At 42.0% G+C, this 17322-nt stretch overlaps 1 protein-coding gene across 2 annotated transcripts; it reads right to left on the minus strand.

The window, feature by feature from the left end:
* Positions 1-7373: 7373 nt before the first annotated feature.
* On the minus strand, positions 7374-17302 carry LIG4 (DNA ligase 4). Of its 2 annotated transcripts, none has more exons than XM_049647205.1 (2): positions 17161-17302; positions 7374-11223 (listed from the first exon to the last, which is right to left on the minus strand). In XM_049647205.1, the coding sequence occupies exon 2, from the start codon at positions 11193-11195 to the stop codon at positions 8460-8462; it is 2736 nt and encodes a 911-aa protein (XP_049503162.1). In that variant the 5' UTR covers positions 11196-11223; positions 17161-17302; the 3' UTR covers positions 7374-8459. The 2 variants fall into 2 exon arrangements, with proteins under 2 accessions (XP_049503162.1, XP_049503161.1); XM_049647204.1 differs by lacking the exon at positions 17161-17302 and adding an exon at positions 14690-14778.
* Positions 17303-17322: the final 20 nt, after the last annotated feature.

The following is a 17322-nucleotide window of genomic DNA, read 5'->3' on the forward strand; positions in this document are numbered from 1 at the left end:
GACAGCTTACTTCTGTGACAGCAGAGAGAAGGAGAGAGAAGGAGGGGGAGAGAGATGGAAGGAGGGAGGGAGGGAGGGAGGCAGGCAGAGAGAAGGTAGGGACAGTCTGCCCCAAAGACTGAGTCTTACTGAGTCTCACGCAATGTAACGTAATCATGGGGCAATCTGTCCTCTTTGTCATATTCAATTGATAAGAAGTAGGTCACAGGTCCTGCCCACAATCAAGTGAAGAAGATTGTACAGGCATGTGGACACCATTATCCAGGGATCAGGGGAACTGCCTTACACTCTGCTCACCAAAGTCCATCCTCTGATCCTTAATGATTGGCCTCCCTCCCTTATGCAAAATGCATGTGCTCCCCTCCTGGGGTTTCCAAGAATCTCAACCTACTATAGTAGCAGCAAAGTATAAAACTCATGCCTCAAATCAGGTGCAGATGAGGGGCCTGGTACAGCTGTCCATCTGTGGCCCTGCAAAATCGAAGACCCACATAATCTGCCCCCAACACACCCACCGTGCAATGGTGACGGAGACGTAAGGAGGCAGCTGTAGACATTCCCTTTCAGGAGGGAGAGTGAATGGAAGGGAGAAAGGAGCGTCTGTCCATAGTGGTTCTGAAATCCAGCCAAGCTCGTGCTGGGAATTCCTGGATTCGTTTTCAAAGCTTGGGAATAATTCTCGGTGGCTCTTGGCCTGACTCTCTGTACTCAGTAGTTCTGCCCTCAGACTCATCCTTCCTTCTTTCACGAACGAAGGCTTGTTTGCAGCTGAGTAGTCTTCCAATGTGGGAAGTCAGCTTAGGAATTCCCTGAGCTTGCACCCTTGGGTTAACAAGGTTTAGGAATAGGAAGCCTCAGGATGAAAGCATCCAAGATGAGGTAATCAAGATGAGGTATTCAGGGCAGCAGCAACCCCCTAACTTAGTACAATAGCAGGAAGCTGCTTTCACAGGAAGGAAGGACCAAATTAGGTAAACAGGTAAATAGGGCTATAGACTGCAGCAGGGTCAAGTTGCCTAGAGGAGAGCTAATTAGCAAAAGAAAGGCACCTTGTTGACCCCGAGGTAGCATGTTCTGTCTTATCCCCTAGGCAAGCTAAGATAAACAGGCTGGCGTCTCATACCTGCCATAGACAACCATCTGCCCAACACCAGGACTTTGTTTTGTATTGACCCAAACCCCTAACACCGCATATCTTCGAAACCCCCTTCCTGCCCCCCCCACCACGCCCATGAGTTAATGTTCATGGATTCATTGTCTCTTTGTACACATCCATTGCACTTGTAAGCCTTCTGATCCTAATAAAATCAGAGCAAGGACACTTACTCAGGGCTCTTGTCTCCTCCAGGACATTAGCCTCTCTCTCATTTTAATCCTGCGTCTGCCCTTTTGCTGGACAAGAGAGAATTCCAGACCCAGAATCTAGACATTCCAAGACTGGTTCCTGCCAGTAGAGCTTTGGTGGTTTTCTCTTTCTTTCTTTTTTTTTTAACGTTTTTATTTATTTTTGAGACAGAGAGAGACAGAGCATGAACGGGGGAGGGTCAGAGAGAGAGGGAGACACAGAATCGGAAACAGGCTCCAGGCTCTGAGTGGTCAGCACAGAGCCCGACGCGGGGCTCGAACTCACGGACCGCGAGATCATGACGTGAGCCGAAGTCAGCCGCTTAACCGACTGAGCCACCCAGGCGCCCCGGTTTTCTCTTTCTTTCAATCCATACTGGCAATGATTCTGCTGAAATAACTTTCCGAAGAATCCCGTGGGTCTCCTGAGGATTTCAGTGGGGTTCTCTCCTCTCAGCAAAAGGCACACAACAGACCTTTGCAAGATGAGATCTTCTCTGCTTCAGCCTCCTGCTGAGGTGGTTCCGGAACACAACACAGCTCATCTCACAGGCCCTGTAGCTTGAGAGGATCGAAGGCTGTCATCTGAAATCATGCTTTGTGAAGTTGAATAATCTGATCTCAGGTGTTTCTTTTTTCTTTTTTTTTTTAAGTATATTTATTTATTTAGAGAAAGAGACAGAGAGTGGGGGAAAAGGCAGAGAGAGAGAGGGAGAGAATTCCAAGCAGGCTCCACACTGTCAGAGCTGAACTGCATGCGGGGCTTGGACTCACAAAACGTGAGATCGTGACCTGAGCCGAAATCAAGAGTGGGATGCTCAACCGACTGAGCCACCCAGGTGCCCCGAGCCTCAGGTATTTCTGAGGTTAGAGCAGAAATTGTGCAACCACGCCTTTGGCTTTTTCTGTATGTGACAATTTTGAAGCAATTCATTAATTTCAGCAGACCTTATAGCTGGAGAAGCAGAGAATTTTCAAAGTCATGAAATTGTGGTTTCTTTTTGTAAAAAGCAGATTTTGTTTAAATTCTTTTGCATTTTATGGTAAACAGTGAGAACTCAGGTGGCATCGTGGACACTTTGTTTGCAAGTAGGTATACATCCAAGTTCAGCACCTACACATTCTTCTTTTTACTCAAGTGCAGGAGACAATTTCGCTAAGCTTCTGTCACCACATAACACGACGCCTCTTCCTCCCTTCCTTTTGAGCCCTCATTGGCAGCATCCTTAAAATCCCGATTTCTACCAATAGTCTCCTTGGAGATTTTAGGCTTTATCCTATAGTGTTTCTTGCATTTCTTCCTGACTGTGCCCATCACCCATTCCTAAAGCTGCTTTGTAAGCATTTGTTAAACAGCACCCCACTTCTGGAACCAAAAATCTGTATTAGTTTCCTATTGCCAACTTCTCATCTGAAAGATTAGCTGGGGAACCACCTTTTCTGCACTCGTGGTTGTTGCCAGCATGCACTTCCCCGGGCACATTCTTCAAAGCCAACACGGGGAGGGAGACTCTTGGAGCTGAGTCTGTAATCACACTGGTAACAAGACAAGACATTTTGCTCGTGTGTGTTCTGAATATGTGGGCATGATGGAAATGGTTGTTTTATGCCACTGAGGTTGGGGTTGACTTGCTATGCAGTCATAGGAACAGGAACAATACCCAGAAGTCCAATTTTTGCCTTTTGGTAAATACATTTTAATTTATTTTTATTTTTTAAAGAGATATATATAAATGTCTTATTTATTTATTTTGAGAGAGAGAAAGAGAGGAAGGGAGGGGCAGAGAGAGAGAGGAAGAGAGCATTCCAAATCCCAAGCTGGCTCCACACTGTCAGCACAGAGCCTAACGCGGGGCTTGAACCCACAAACCGTGAGATCGTGACCTGAGTCAAAACCAAGAGTCAGGCACTTAACCAACTGAGCCACAAGGGGCCCCAAGTTGAATTTTTTTTTTAAGTGAATGAAAGTAAATCATGATATGTTGACAAGAATTTTTGCCCATTGTGTTTATTGCTGTTTGCCCAGGTACTTAGATGACACTCATATTTGTAAACATTTACATTAAAAAATGTAAGGGATGGTGCTGTGGACTAAATGTGTTCCCTCAGAATCCCTAATCCTTAGAAGCCCTAATCCTTAATCTGATACTTGGAAGTGGGGCATGTATGTGTTGGGGGAGTGTCTTTGGGATGTAATTGGGTTGAGATGAGTGAATGAGGGTAGAGCGCCATGTTAGAAGTTGTGCCCTTATAAGATGAAGAGCCCAGAGCTAGATCTCTCTCTAGCACGTGAAAATACAGGAGCAAGGTGGCTCTCTGAAAGCCAAAAAGACGGCCCACACCAGAACTCAACTTTGCTGGCACACTGATCTCAGACTTCCAGCCTCCAGAAACGTGAGAAAGAAATGTTTGTTGTATAAGCTACTTGGCTGATGGTATTTTTGCTACATGAGCTTGAACTGAGGAGGGAGAATCAAGAAATCAGCCTTAGACAAAAACCTGAAATACCTTGCTAAAAATTCTTCAGTGCATTTTTCCTGAGCACCAGATACAACGCATGTTCTGCAGTGTAGCATTTGAAATCATTCAAAATTTATCCTAATTTACCTATACCTCTCCCTCCCACCTAAATTTGAATGTTTTACACTCTTCCCCAAATGTTTGTACTCCCCATGCTTGTATTTATAATCTTCCCTCTGCAAGGACAAACCCTCCATACCAATATGCCTGAGGGAATTCTACTTATGGTTCCAGAATGCACTCCCTTATTAACCCCCATTGGATTAATGAACCCCCACTGGGGAGGCCTGGATAAGGGCAGCAGATAAAAGCTGGAGAGTTTTTCTGTATGCTGGGCACTATAATTCTGTTCTCATACATGCTTTTTAAAAATTATTTCAAGTGTATTTATTTTGAAAGGGAGAGCAAATGAGTGGGGGGAGGGCAGCGAGAGAAGGAGAGAGAGAATCCCAGCAGGCTCTGGACTGTCAGCACAGAGTCACACGTGGGGCTCAACCTCATGAACCAGGAGATCATGACCTGAGCCAAAATCGAGTTGGATGCTCAACCGACTGAGCCACCCCAGGTGTCCCTGTTTTCAAATATTCTGCGTGAGGTAGATACTGTTTCCATTTGAAAGTTTAGAAACTAAGGTTTAAGGAAATTGTGATTTGCTCAGACAACAGAGACAATTGGTGGCAGAACTGGAGTTGAGCCCAGGAAAACTAGATTCTAAAACTTGTATTCATTTCATTACAGCATATGGCTTTCCAGGGAATCCATCATTCTTTCATAGGAAAGCACTTATCTTTTGTATTCCAATTATTTTTATCTTTCAGTACTCTTTGAGTTCCTTAAAAGCAGAGACTGTCTTGTTCATTTTTTCACTCCAATGACTATCAAGGAGAGTAAGAACTTAATATATACTGGTTGAAATTGAATGGGAATGGTTTATAAAATAGCTCTAGTGCTCAAAGAACTTCATATTAGATATTTTAAAGCTATGTCCAACCTACTTCCCCCAAAACAAGAGTTCCAAGTTTCCAAGCCAGACCTGTTCACTCTAATGCCAGGTAGAGTGCATGCCTATGATGCCTATGAAGCAGTTAGGGTAGCGACTTGATCTTCAAAGAAGGTGCCATCAGCCACAAAAACAACAAAAAAAAACCCAAAAAACAAAAAGCAACTCTTTCAGGATGGTGATGTCATCAGGAATGCAGAAAAAGGTGGAGTTCTTGAACAGTGTCTTGTCCTGCCTGCTTTCTGGCAAGAACACATAGTCTTGGAGAAGAGCAAAGTAGGCTTTTCAGTATAATTCAGAGAATTTATTCCATTAATATTTATTGAGTGACCAATTACAACAGTGAACAAAACATACCGAGTGACTTCATTCACGGAGTTTCTATTCTAGTGGTAGGAAATAAAGGTGCAGTGCTTTGGAAAAAATAAAGCAGAATGAAGGGATGGTGTTGGGGGTGTGGGTGGGGGAACATACACCAGCCCTGAATGAAGTTCAAGGAAAAAGCACACAGACCGATGAGACTACAGTGTGGTGAGCAAGGGGGTAAGTGATAGGAAATCAAGTCAGAGAGCTAACAGAAGATGGGTAATCGGGGTCACCTCCAATGGACCATTTACGACTTTGGAAGTTATGAGTGATGGGGATTCAGTAGTTTTGGCTAGTGGAGGAACATGAATTGACTGCATCTTTGAAAGTAAAAGTGAGTGTCCTTGAGAGCTGACAGTAGTGGAATAAGACTGCAAAAGGGAAGGCCAGTGAGGTGATCGTGGTCTGTGAATAATGGTGGCAGGCTATGGTTACTGGGAAAAGTGGTGAGAGGTCATATTCTGGATTATTTGGAAGCTCCAGGCAACAAGATTTTCTGTGAATTGGAAACATGAGAACAGACAGAACCAAGGATGACAGCATGGTTTTCAGCTTGAGCAGCTGGGTGGATAGATGCACCATTTTGTGAGGAGGGGAACACTGGGGAGGAGCGTTAAGTGTATTGCAGAAATCCAGAGTTCTGTACAGAACACTTGTGAATTGTTAGGTAATCTAAATGACTGCAAAATAATCCCGAGGTCTGTAAATAGGACAGTTGTTCAGACTGAGTGGTGAGCACGTACATTCATTGCACCATTCTCTTTCATATTTTAAAATGTTTTCTATGAGAAATATTTTATAGTTCTAGTTAGACACATTAAGTACGAGAGGCTCATTAGATTTCATGTGGAGACGTTATGTGGATACATACATGAACTGGAGTTCAGCAAAGAAACCAGGGCTAAAAATACATCAGAGTTATCAGCATATTTAAAGTCAGGGGATGGATGAGAATGTGTAGAGAGTGAGTAAAGACAGAAAACAGGTCCAGTACTAAGAAAACGAACTCCCCAACATTTAGAGATGGGAAAGAGAAGAATCTAGAAAGGCATGTTGCCAAGTTTTTGAAATGCGTATCCATTTACTAAAAAATATGTGCCTTTGAATCAGCAATTCCATTCTAAGGATGTATAAGAAACAAACAGGACTAGAATACACAGACTACAGTACAGATTGATTACAATGTTCGTTAGGAAAACAAAAAGGTGGCAAGGTCAAATAACCTAGAAATCGAACAATAATGGGCTAGCTGAACACATTACACTACATTCAATGGTATAGTGAACAGCAATTTAAAGTGATGTAGGCATATTTTAGTGGCCTGCCTGTAAATTCTCCCACTGAGAAAAGCTGATCAAATAAAGCATTATAGTTTTACACTTTTCTGTTACACTGTATATCCGTGTTTTGTGCTTTCCTTACCATCAAAAACCTGAAGTAGTGAATGTTATTGTCTTTGGTGGTAAAATTATGTACTTTTCTTTCCACTGCACTTACTGGTTATCTATTTTGTAGTTTTTCTCAATAGGTATTATAAAAATATGCAAGTTTAATTTTTAATGCATTTTTAATTTTTTTTTAATTTTCTTTTTGAGAGAGAGAGAGAGAGAGAGAGAGAGCGTGCGCACATGAGCATGGGAGGGGCAGAGAGAGGGAGACACACAATCCGAAGCAGGCTCCAGGCCCTGAGCTGTCAGCACAGCCCTGACGCGGGGCTCAAACTCACCAACCATGAGATCATGACCTGAGCCAAAGTCGGATGCTTAACCAACTGTTATCACCCAGGTGCCCCAAGTTTAAATTTTTAATAAAGTTCATTCAATAATATGAAACACAAAGGACCTCAAATAGGAACCTGATTTGAATCAGTCAAAAATTATAGATACCATAGTATCTAATCTGATTGAAATAACTATTACAAATTGTCTCAAAATAAATACATCATAGGAGTGGCTCAGTTGGTTAAGCATCTGACTCTTGATTTCACCTGAGGTCATGATCTCACAGTTCCTGAGTTGGAGCCCTGCATCGTGCTCTGTGCTGACAACGTGGAGCCTGTTTGGGATTCCCTCTCTCCTCCTCTCTGGCTCAAGCTCGTGCTCTCTCTCAAAATCAATCAATCCATCAACCACCATAAATTTCAATAGCATATTAAATATTTTATTTAAATTAAGAAATAAAATTACATTTGTTCCACCATTTCAATAAAATCTAAAACTACATACAAACAATCTATACACAGTTCCTTGGGTTCCATATTTTAAGTATTTCAGAGGTGTCATGAAAATATATTTTTCATAATGAATACACTGTATTCCAAAATTTAGTATATAAATCCAGACATAATATATATTATATACACTGAATTTAAATAACCTAAGATAAAAATCATTTTAAATAGAGCAATCTACCTCTCTGTAATGAAAGTCCCAACACATAGGCTATTTTGACATGTGGATTACATCTAGGAAAATCACTCTTTGTGAATACTATTCATCTTGGAGTAAAGTTCACATAAAAACATGGTCTTTGAAACGTGCTCTATTTTACAGAAACAATAAATGTGGGCCCAATACTTGCAAAATGGTAAGTTTCTTTTAATCAAACTGATCTAATTTTAAGTTTTTAGACCATCAAGTCTCATTCAATTTCCCCTAATTTACCTAGTTACATCAATAACAGGTTTCATTTATGAGCTTGCCCTTAACCCTAAAAAACAAATTTGTTTACAACATTTCAAACTTAAAAGAATTTTAGTCTTCAATTTAAGATATATTTTTACAAGTCTAACTATAACAATTCTTCTTTCTTGCAATGCTTTATTATATAACAACTATTAAAATTTTTATTTGACTCCAGAAAATCCATTTAGATCAATGCTTTTAATGACTCTAAAAGCCTCTGAATGTATTTTATTAATATTGGAGTCAAAATTCTAGATTTCTATAGCGATATTATATCAACACCTCTTCTTTAAACTGTTTATTTCATCTTGGTTTTAAAAGTCATCAAATATTACACTGCTAAAAGATTTCTTTCTTTCTTGGCTTTGGGCTATTCAGGGTCTTACCTATCTCAAAACTTAAAAATGTTGTTTTCCTATTCTAATAATACTATTTAAGCATAAATTTGAAGGGATAAAAACAAAATGTAGTTTAAAATTTTATCTTTACCACCTGTTACGACGTGTCCACCAGATCACAGGCTTTCCTCACTAGAAAAGCTAGCTTTAAACCAAATACTGATTTTCCTCCTGCAATTCACACTTGTCTATTGAATCAGTTACCCAATCTTGTTGCAGGATTTTAAATTTTCTCTTAAGAGTTCTTCGAAAAGCTTTCAAATCTGCAACACGACTATGATCCTCCCCAATGATTACATGAGACACTCCCTGAGCTAAACAAGAAACTACTTGTGCTCCATGAAATCGAAGTTCCAAAGCTGTAAAAGCTAACCTCGTCCCCTCGATTTTGGTACTCAGGTCATTAACAACAGCATACAAGTCCAAATAAATAATGTGGTGTCGAAACATACTGAGTGGGGAGTGGTCCCAGGAATATCGATATTCTAAATTAGCAATCATGGAAGCTATTTCTCCAGGACTTTGTTCGCCGGAATTTTTAATTCCTGAGAACACTTCTTTCAGTTGGTTCAAATCTGTATCAACGAAATAACTATCACCATAACAATCATATTCACGGGCAAAATGCTGCTTCGTCGATGGGCACATATGAATCATAAAGCGAGGTTGCCATGGAACACAGCTTTTGGTCTTAAAACACTCTAACAGCCACTCAGGCTTGACAACATCATGTTCATTGGAAGAAATTATGTTTTTCACCCTGATGTTCTCGGACCCTGCAATCACACAGTAGGTGTCTGGGCCTGGATTTTGTACTATATAACCCCCAAATTCCGCAAGTCTGTTCTCCAGATCGGGCTTTGGATGGCTGTTTGTTCCACTCATAACACAAAACTCCACATCTTCAAATACGTTAGAAACTTTGTTTACATTAGAAAGGTTAGGTGCTTTTAGGTGCTCAATGATTCCAACAACTTTCTTGATCCTTGGGGCAGCTTTCCGCCTCTTCTCTTGTGGTTCATCATCACCACCGACATAAAGGTGTTTGGACGCAAGCTTTCCAGATGCTTTCCCTCGAAGTTGTTCTAAGTCATCTAGGGTGGTACATTCATACCACTCTTTGTCTTCTCTGATCTTTTCAATTCGGGGGAAACGCAAGGTGCAGCCAGTTTTATACATCTCACTGGGGACGATCTCTGTTGCTTTAATCTGAACGATGACAGAATGACAAGGCTCAATGTACACTTCTGGCTTCTCTGTTCCACATAAGATGCTACTTGGTGGAGCTTTTTTATGAAAAGGCTTCCAATGCTTGGCCAATTTCAAACCCAGATCATACAGTTCTTTCATGGTATAACCTGAACCAACACGACAGAGAGTGTGAAACATGGAGGGTTTTTCACCAGGAGGAGGTTTCTCTGCTACAGCACACAGAAAATGAGACATCATTCCGCCTCGCGAACCTTTACCCCAATAGCCCCCCACAATTAAGGTGTCCAGTTCATCCATCAACCCATCGACATACTCTGGTTTAATTTTTAACCATCCTTCACCTCTTTTGTCTGGCTTATAAATGGATAGAGGATGTTTGATCATGATTCCCTCTTCTCTTTTGTCTATTGCTTCATTCAAAGCATCAATTACTTCTTTCTTCGTATGAGCTTGTGTTTTTTGCACTATGTCTATCCTACCTGGTATTGGTGTAAAAACACTAGTGAGAACGTCGTACCTCTTTTTCAGGGTCTCACGCCCTAGCTTTTTATTATTAACCATCAGTACGTCAAAAACACAGTAACAAGTTTGCAGATCAGAATCTTCCACCATTCTCTTGATATCGAACTTATTCCCCTTTTGCATAAAAGTTTGTGTATTAGGGTTGAAGGCCATCATCTCACCATCCAGGATACAGTTTTGCACGTCTGTTTTGAATGCACTGTGAATGAATGGTGTAAGAGAGCCTTCCTGTGGAGAATCTCCAAACTGATCTGTATAGTTAAACCCGTTCCGGGAGAAGTACTGATACACATCCCCATCCTTGTGCATTTGCATACGCTCACCGTCTAGCTTGGTCTCAATGTAGAAACTCTGGTGTTTCATGTCCTTCTCAATTCTCTCAATATCTGCTATGGCAGCCAGCATTGGTTTAAAGGCAGAGAATAAAGTGATAGAAATATCACTAAGTCCGACGGAAGGATCGTGCAGTTGCCTACAGACTTTTTCAAGATCCGTGGTGACATTATGCAACTCGGCAGCATCATTGTGGAATGCAGAAAATACAGATTGCTCACTAAAGCCAAGTTTCAAGTCCTTTACTATCATCCGTATAAGCCACTTTTGTTCCAGTGCCGAACTCTGACTTATAAGCTGAAGAAGACTCTTTTTTATTAGGTCCTTTCTTCTGGCAGAATTATTGCTGGCAATTGAGTCTAAAAGGTCATTTACTTGCTGTACTGTTAAACTTCCTTTCTGCAAACATCTTGGTTTCAACACGAAATACGCAATCATCGCAAAGTCTCCAGCATCTCCACGAGTTCCAGTGGGTGTCCTGTAATTTAAAAGCTTAAGGGCATCTTTTCCTTCTCTAGGTAAATTAAGCAACTCAATATAAAGTTTAGCAAGCATGGTTTCTTTGATTCCATAGGCCATTCTTTCTCTTTCGAGCTGAGGGAGAATAAGTCTCATTGCTGGATAAAAAGAGTCCCTGACATCTTTTTGGTTCTTATGAAGGGCATCATGAAATCTTCTCCAAGAATCTAAAAATTCCCTGAAGTGTCTGATTTTTTCTGCCCGTCCTTTACTTTTCTGTATTCGTTCTAAAGTTGAACATAAATCTGCAAAAGGAACGTGAGACGCAACGGTTTGTGAAGTCTGTGGGGTAGCCATAGAAGCGATGCGGAATCCTCTGCTTTAACTAATAAGGAAAAAAGAAGAACTTTAAGTCAAAGATAAACTTCAACTGAATATTTAACGTAAAGACTTCACAGACAGTGCTTCGTTCGTGATAAAAGATTTATCAACATTTGCAAAATGAAAGTGAATCAATGCTTATAAATTCTGTCCCTTTTCCACCTCTACATTTAATGAAAATCAACTATTTTACTTCAATTCTATTCTGTATTTATTACTAAAAGTATCAGCAGCCCCACTCACTACATTAGCAATATTGAAATTGACTACCTTGTCTTTCTCCGTAAACTCCAACTTCTATTGAATTAACTATTCCGTTCCTTATTCAGTGCATGATGCAAAAGAATAACAACAGAAAAAGAAGGCTCAATGCATTTCATTTCTGGCCTTCTGAGGTAAGGCCTTTCCTTTTATTTCTCCTCTTTTTCTGTCAGACTACCACACAGCCTCAGAAACAGATGTTTCTAACAAACCACCAGCTCATGGAATTGTATTTGGCTTTGCAGGAAGTTTGGACTCCTACACAGGTAGGAGTTCACCACAAAAAAAAAAAGCCCCAAAAACAAACAAACAAAAAAAAACCCCAAAAAACAGCTACCTTCTTCTTTAGGCCAAACAAAGCCTATGTCTGTCTGTGTTCACTTTCACATCACCACTAGCTTTACCCAATCATTCCAATCAATATTCAAAACCCAACTCAAAATAACTTCCACATGAAATCCTTACTTGACTTACCTCTTCTAACTATTTCGTCTAACTATTTACAGCTTCATAAATTTAAATTCAGTAGTACATTTTTTGGGTTCATATTCTCATCTCATGCCTGTTACCCCTAACAATTCACCGACCACATATCCACCAGGCACCGTGCTATGTTTCTGCTTTCAGAGAGCATATGTTCTGTAAAGAAAAAGGGGGTATAATGGGCACTAATTACAAAATGCTAAGTGCTGTAACAAAAGTGAATTGTCACGAGACAGTTGTCCACTGAAGTATCTTCTAAAGTCAGAGGAAATAATGAGTACCCTGCTGGGCTCGGGTCTAGACTATTTCCTAAAGTGGTCACCACAAGTGTGAAATTTCCTGAAAGTTTTAAATATTCATGCAAGTCCTATTAGAGTCTATAAGATATCAGAGCTACTATGTGATGTAAACCATAGAACACTAAAATCAACTAACTTTTCCAAAAAAGACTTCAAGAAGGGGCTCCTGGGTGGCTCAGTCAGCTGAGCATCCAACTCTTGATTTCGGCTCAGGTCATGATCTCAGGGTCATGAAACCCAGCCCCGTGTCGGGCTCCATGCTGAGCGTGGAGCCTGTTTAAGATTCTCTCTCCTTCTGCCTCTCTTCCGCACACACATGCACTCTCCAAAAAAAACCAAAGACTTCACCTAAAATGTGTGTTCTGGGAATAAAAACCATGTTTTATCTTGTGGTTTCAGACACCTCCTGGTACATCCACGTCAAGTCTCAGAGCAGCTGCACAGGGAGGAGGGAGCCCCGTAGCGGTCTCAGGGACGGCGAACACAGCAGCAAACAAGCCACAGACACCATCAGTACGAGGCTACGTTGCCTAACATCTGGCGTAGGAAATCACATGGCTGGTTACGGTACAGCCGTTACTACCCCACCAGTCTCCTGAGGTCAGGAGTTGTAATTTGTGTCAGTAGTGCCTGGCACTTAGTAGGTTTGTTTGCTGAACGAATTACTCAACATCTAGAGTGGAGTTCCTGGAAAAGCACACGAGAAAAGGCCAGGGGCTGATCGCATTCACTCCCCACTATGCCTGGTGGGATTCAGTCTGGTCAAAACCATTTAGCAGCTATGACTGCACAGGGCGAGTTCCACAACAGCCATTTGGTGGCCTTTAGGGGAAAAGGCTCCACTTCTCAGTCGAATTCCTAACAAAGGAAACTCAACTTCTGTCGGGTCAGTTAAGACCAAGAAATAAACCCATGAGAGACAACTTTCCTGAGACGTTTGTCTTTGAATACAGTAACTGCTTCCTCTTGAGGTGTCTTATCAGCATAACTGACCGAACCACCTGCTTATGTTTACTGTCTTACTTCGCAAAACATGCCCCCTTAAGTCAGTACGCTGTGGTATATAATGTTATATTTACAATCCATATATAATGTATAAAAAATGAAGAATGAGAAATTCTTCTTTGAATGTACAAGGTGGGAATACAGTTTCTGATCTATCTGAATATTCTACTTGGTCTCAGTTTCCTTCAACAAGTTCCAGGCAAAGACTCAAATTACTTTATAACAACATCTAGGTAATGGGGTGGACACCCATGTATGCCAAAACTGCTATAAATACAACAAGGATTCCAAAACTAGTAACAAATGAACAGCTTTAAATATTTTTACTCATAAAATTGTACCACTGCTTTTACATGTTCCCTAATTTTATCTTCTGGATTCTGGGTTTGTTAGTTGATGTTTTTGACTTGTGGTTTGTGGTTAGGGTTCAGGCTTCAGAGTCCAATGTTAGTTCAATTCTAGACTCAAAACTTAACAGCTGTGTGACATGGGGAAACCACTTAATTTCTCTGAGAGTCAGTGTCCTTAAGTGAAAAATGGGGTTAATAACTGCAGATGGTAACAGGAGGATGAACTCAGATAATTTACATAAGGTGCTTAACACAGTAGTTGGTAGCTGGTAAATCCTTGATCAATTTTAGGACTATACTACTTGTTGACGCAAGTAACACTTAAAATATAAATATTATAAAATATTAAGGAAATAAGGGAGGGATATGCTTCACTTTTTGATAAAGACTAAGCAACTTTCAAGAGACTGAATACAGATCATTGATATTACAATAATGACTCATCGTCCATTCAGCAACTGCCTATATTATCCTAAAGTGACACAATGAAACATACCAGCAAGGTTGCATTCAGTGAATATGATGCTTTAGTGCTATTTTACTGCAGAGAAAGTGACTGGTACAATTTAAGTTTCCTTCCTGCAGCCCCTTCAAGAAGATGCGCTTCCCTGTGAGACAAGGGGTTTACAGCAGCCTTTATACACTTGTGATATTTGGGGAGACTCTAACCGGAGAGAAACTTGTGATAGGAAAAAGCCAGAAGGCTGTGGAAGCCAGGAGGTTGACAGAAGACGAAAAGTAAGAGAAATAAGGTGGTTCCCTCTAAGGATACTGTATCTCTCTCCAACTGCACCGGGACAGGCCTGCAAAATCTCTGGAGGGGTCCACACCACTCCCCCAACCCCGCAAATAAAACCCGCAACGGATCCGGGGTGAACTCGCACCGGCTTGGGGGGAGGGGGTCCCCAGAACCAGACAGTCCGCAACCACAGCATCACAGCAGCCAGTTGCGTTCCCGAGAGGCAGGCCCCTTGCCCCCGCATCCCAAGGGTGCGGGTCTAGACCCAGAACCCCGAACCAAAGACCCGGCTTCCACCGCAGCGCGGTCGCCAGGGCGGCCCGCGACCCTCACCTGCGACTCCGGCCGGGACGAATGGCCCGAAAGACTTCCTGTCCCGAAACAAGAAAAAAAATTTAAAGACTATAAGCAATCGGTGGGCCGAAAAGACGCGGGGTGATCCCCTCCGGCTTGGGTCACCCCAGCCCAGTGTCTGCCTGCCAAACGTACGCCACCCCCGTTCGCTCCGGGGACTCCGAGCCCCCTCCTGGGCCGCGCAGCCGCACAAACACCCCACAGGACCCGAAGCCCCAGGTGCGTTCTCCAAACCGGAAGCCGCAGCCCAGGGAGCCTGTTCCACCAGCTGTTCCTGGCGCAGACGCAATCTCCACTTAAGGCCGGGGAGGCCCTGACAGCATGAAGACGTTTGCGCAGGCGCAGTCGCATCTGCAGGCCTTGAGGGCACAGGGATGATGTGCGCACGCGCAGTGACGTTCGGGCTGGGAACTGGTCCGCCTTGCATGGCTGAGGAGGACTCCAGGGAGCCTGGTGGCAGCGTGACCACAAATACAACTCCTGTTAGCCTCCCAAAGCAGCAGGTGCTCTTTGCCAGTGCTTCACCCATGAGAGTGGATTTTGTCTGAGCGAGGATTTTGTCTCCCAAGAGCACTTTGTGCACTGGCTCCTTCCTTGGAATGTGAACCTGAGTCTTCCCTGGCCTTGGTCTGCTCACTAGCAAGTGATAGCCTCGAAGAGTTCTGTTTGCTGTTATGTAAACTGTACCAATACTCATCTCATCGGTTGCTTGTGAAAGTGCCCATAACTGAAAAGGGCATCTTGCCTCCCCAAACATCAGACGTTCCATTTAAATGGAAAAATAGGCTTGTGCAAAATTGCTTAAGGTTGTCCTTTCCTATTTGTTTCTCATGATGGTACAGCTTGGATGTGAGTTCTTGTCTCCTAATACAGAAATAATACATAATTCATAAAAATACATAATATATAATTCGTAATACAGACATAAAGAGTTGCATGCCTGGAAATGAACTATGGATTCTTCTAGTGTCTGTCCAAGGAGTCAAAATATTTGGCAAATCTTCACTGAGCACCAACCATGATATAGTAATTTGCTAGGCATTCAAGATTGAGATAAAAACAAACTCAGTCCTTATGTTCCAGGAACTGTTGATTTCTACTAATATTTTGTTTTGGTTTGTCTTCTTTCATGGAGAACTGAAAAATTATCCATGACGGTGGAAACACCTTTGAGAGTTATTTCCTCTTGCCATAAAATACTGTTGCTTTAAGGGGTGATATTTTAAGAAAGTGATATTTTGCTGCAACAGTCTCTGAGAACATTTTAGAGCTACTAAGTGCCCTTTGGGGTTGTCTAATGTTCAAAAATCTCATTTTACAAAACTGTCACTTATTTAATTCACAGCATTTGTTTGTAGCAGAGCTAGACTTAGCCCAACAACATTCAATTAATTTCCTTTTATGTCGAATGCACCTAATTTATCCAAATATTTCTCTGAAATCAGCTATGAAGTTTACAAGTCACATGATACTCTTTTGATGGTAATTTCTCCAACTACTATTCAACTGAATTATCAATTTATTTTGGAGTAGCACCCAACAATGTTGGTAACGGACCCCCCACAAGAGTCCATCTTATGAAAGGGCATTTGTGCGCATTTATACCTTGTTCAGCATCTACTGAGCTCCTATAATGTCAGAGTTTGCACTTTGTATTACTGATGGAAGAGAGGAACCATGGATTATGAAACCAAACTCCAAATTGATTCAAATCCTAGTCCATGATATTTTAGCCTTTCTAATCCTTGATTCAAAGATAATCAAGGGTTTTTCATTAAGTATCTTCTAAAGTTGCTGTGATTATTAGTTTATTTCCGTTAAGTGGTCTATCTTAGTGCCTGGCATTTATCAGGTGACAAACAACAAGAAGCTAATATCGAGAGCCTGGCTTTGACCTGAAGCTCTCCATCTGACGGCAAGATACATGTTTTTTGTTTTGTTTTGTCTTGTTTTTTTAAATATGAAATATTCTTTGTATATATAAAATAGGGGACAGAGAATAGGGAATGACGGAGGGTGGGGGGGATCAGACATCTGTAGATAAACAATTTAGTACAACTTGGTGCCTTGGCCCCTTTGTGTGGACACGTCCCAGGCCCTGGGCTCTAGCAGTGTTCCCTGGTCTTGTGCTTTTGGGAAAGTTGCAAAAGTAAGATAATTTTGCATTCCTTTTCTTTAAAAGGCCCTCTAAATCTCCTCACGTTCAGGCCTCATAAAACCTCCATCTGCCCGTGAAGGTCCATTCTGATAGAGGTAGGGGAGGGCTGGGTTGGGAGAAAACAGAAACAAAATAAGTTACGGATGCGTTTTTAATGAAGTACCGGAACCCACGGTACATACCCCTCCTAACTCTATTGGGCAGACACGCTGTTTTAGGTAATTAATCCTAATCTGTGTACACGCTTAGAGCTGTGTCCCAAAGGGAAATCTGGTGCGTTACCAACACTCACCCTGGGGGCCTCGGATGAGGGGCAGGAGGCCTCCAGGTGCCCCGGGCTCAGAAGCCGCCGGGTCAGGTCGCCCACCGCGAGTTCCAGCTTGCCGGCGGCCAGGCTCCAACGTATCTTGTCCGTGCCGGCTACCGTCGCCGGGGACTCCCCCGACTGTGGTTT

Source organism: Panthera uncia, assembly GCF_023721935.1.
Source record: "Panthera uncia isolate 11264 chromosome A1 unlocalized genomic scaffold, Puncia_PCG_1.0 HiC_scaffold_16, whole genome shotgun sequence".
Lineage (NCBI taxonomy): Eukaryota > Metazoa > Chordata > Mammalia > Carnivora > Felidae > Panthera > Panthera uncia.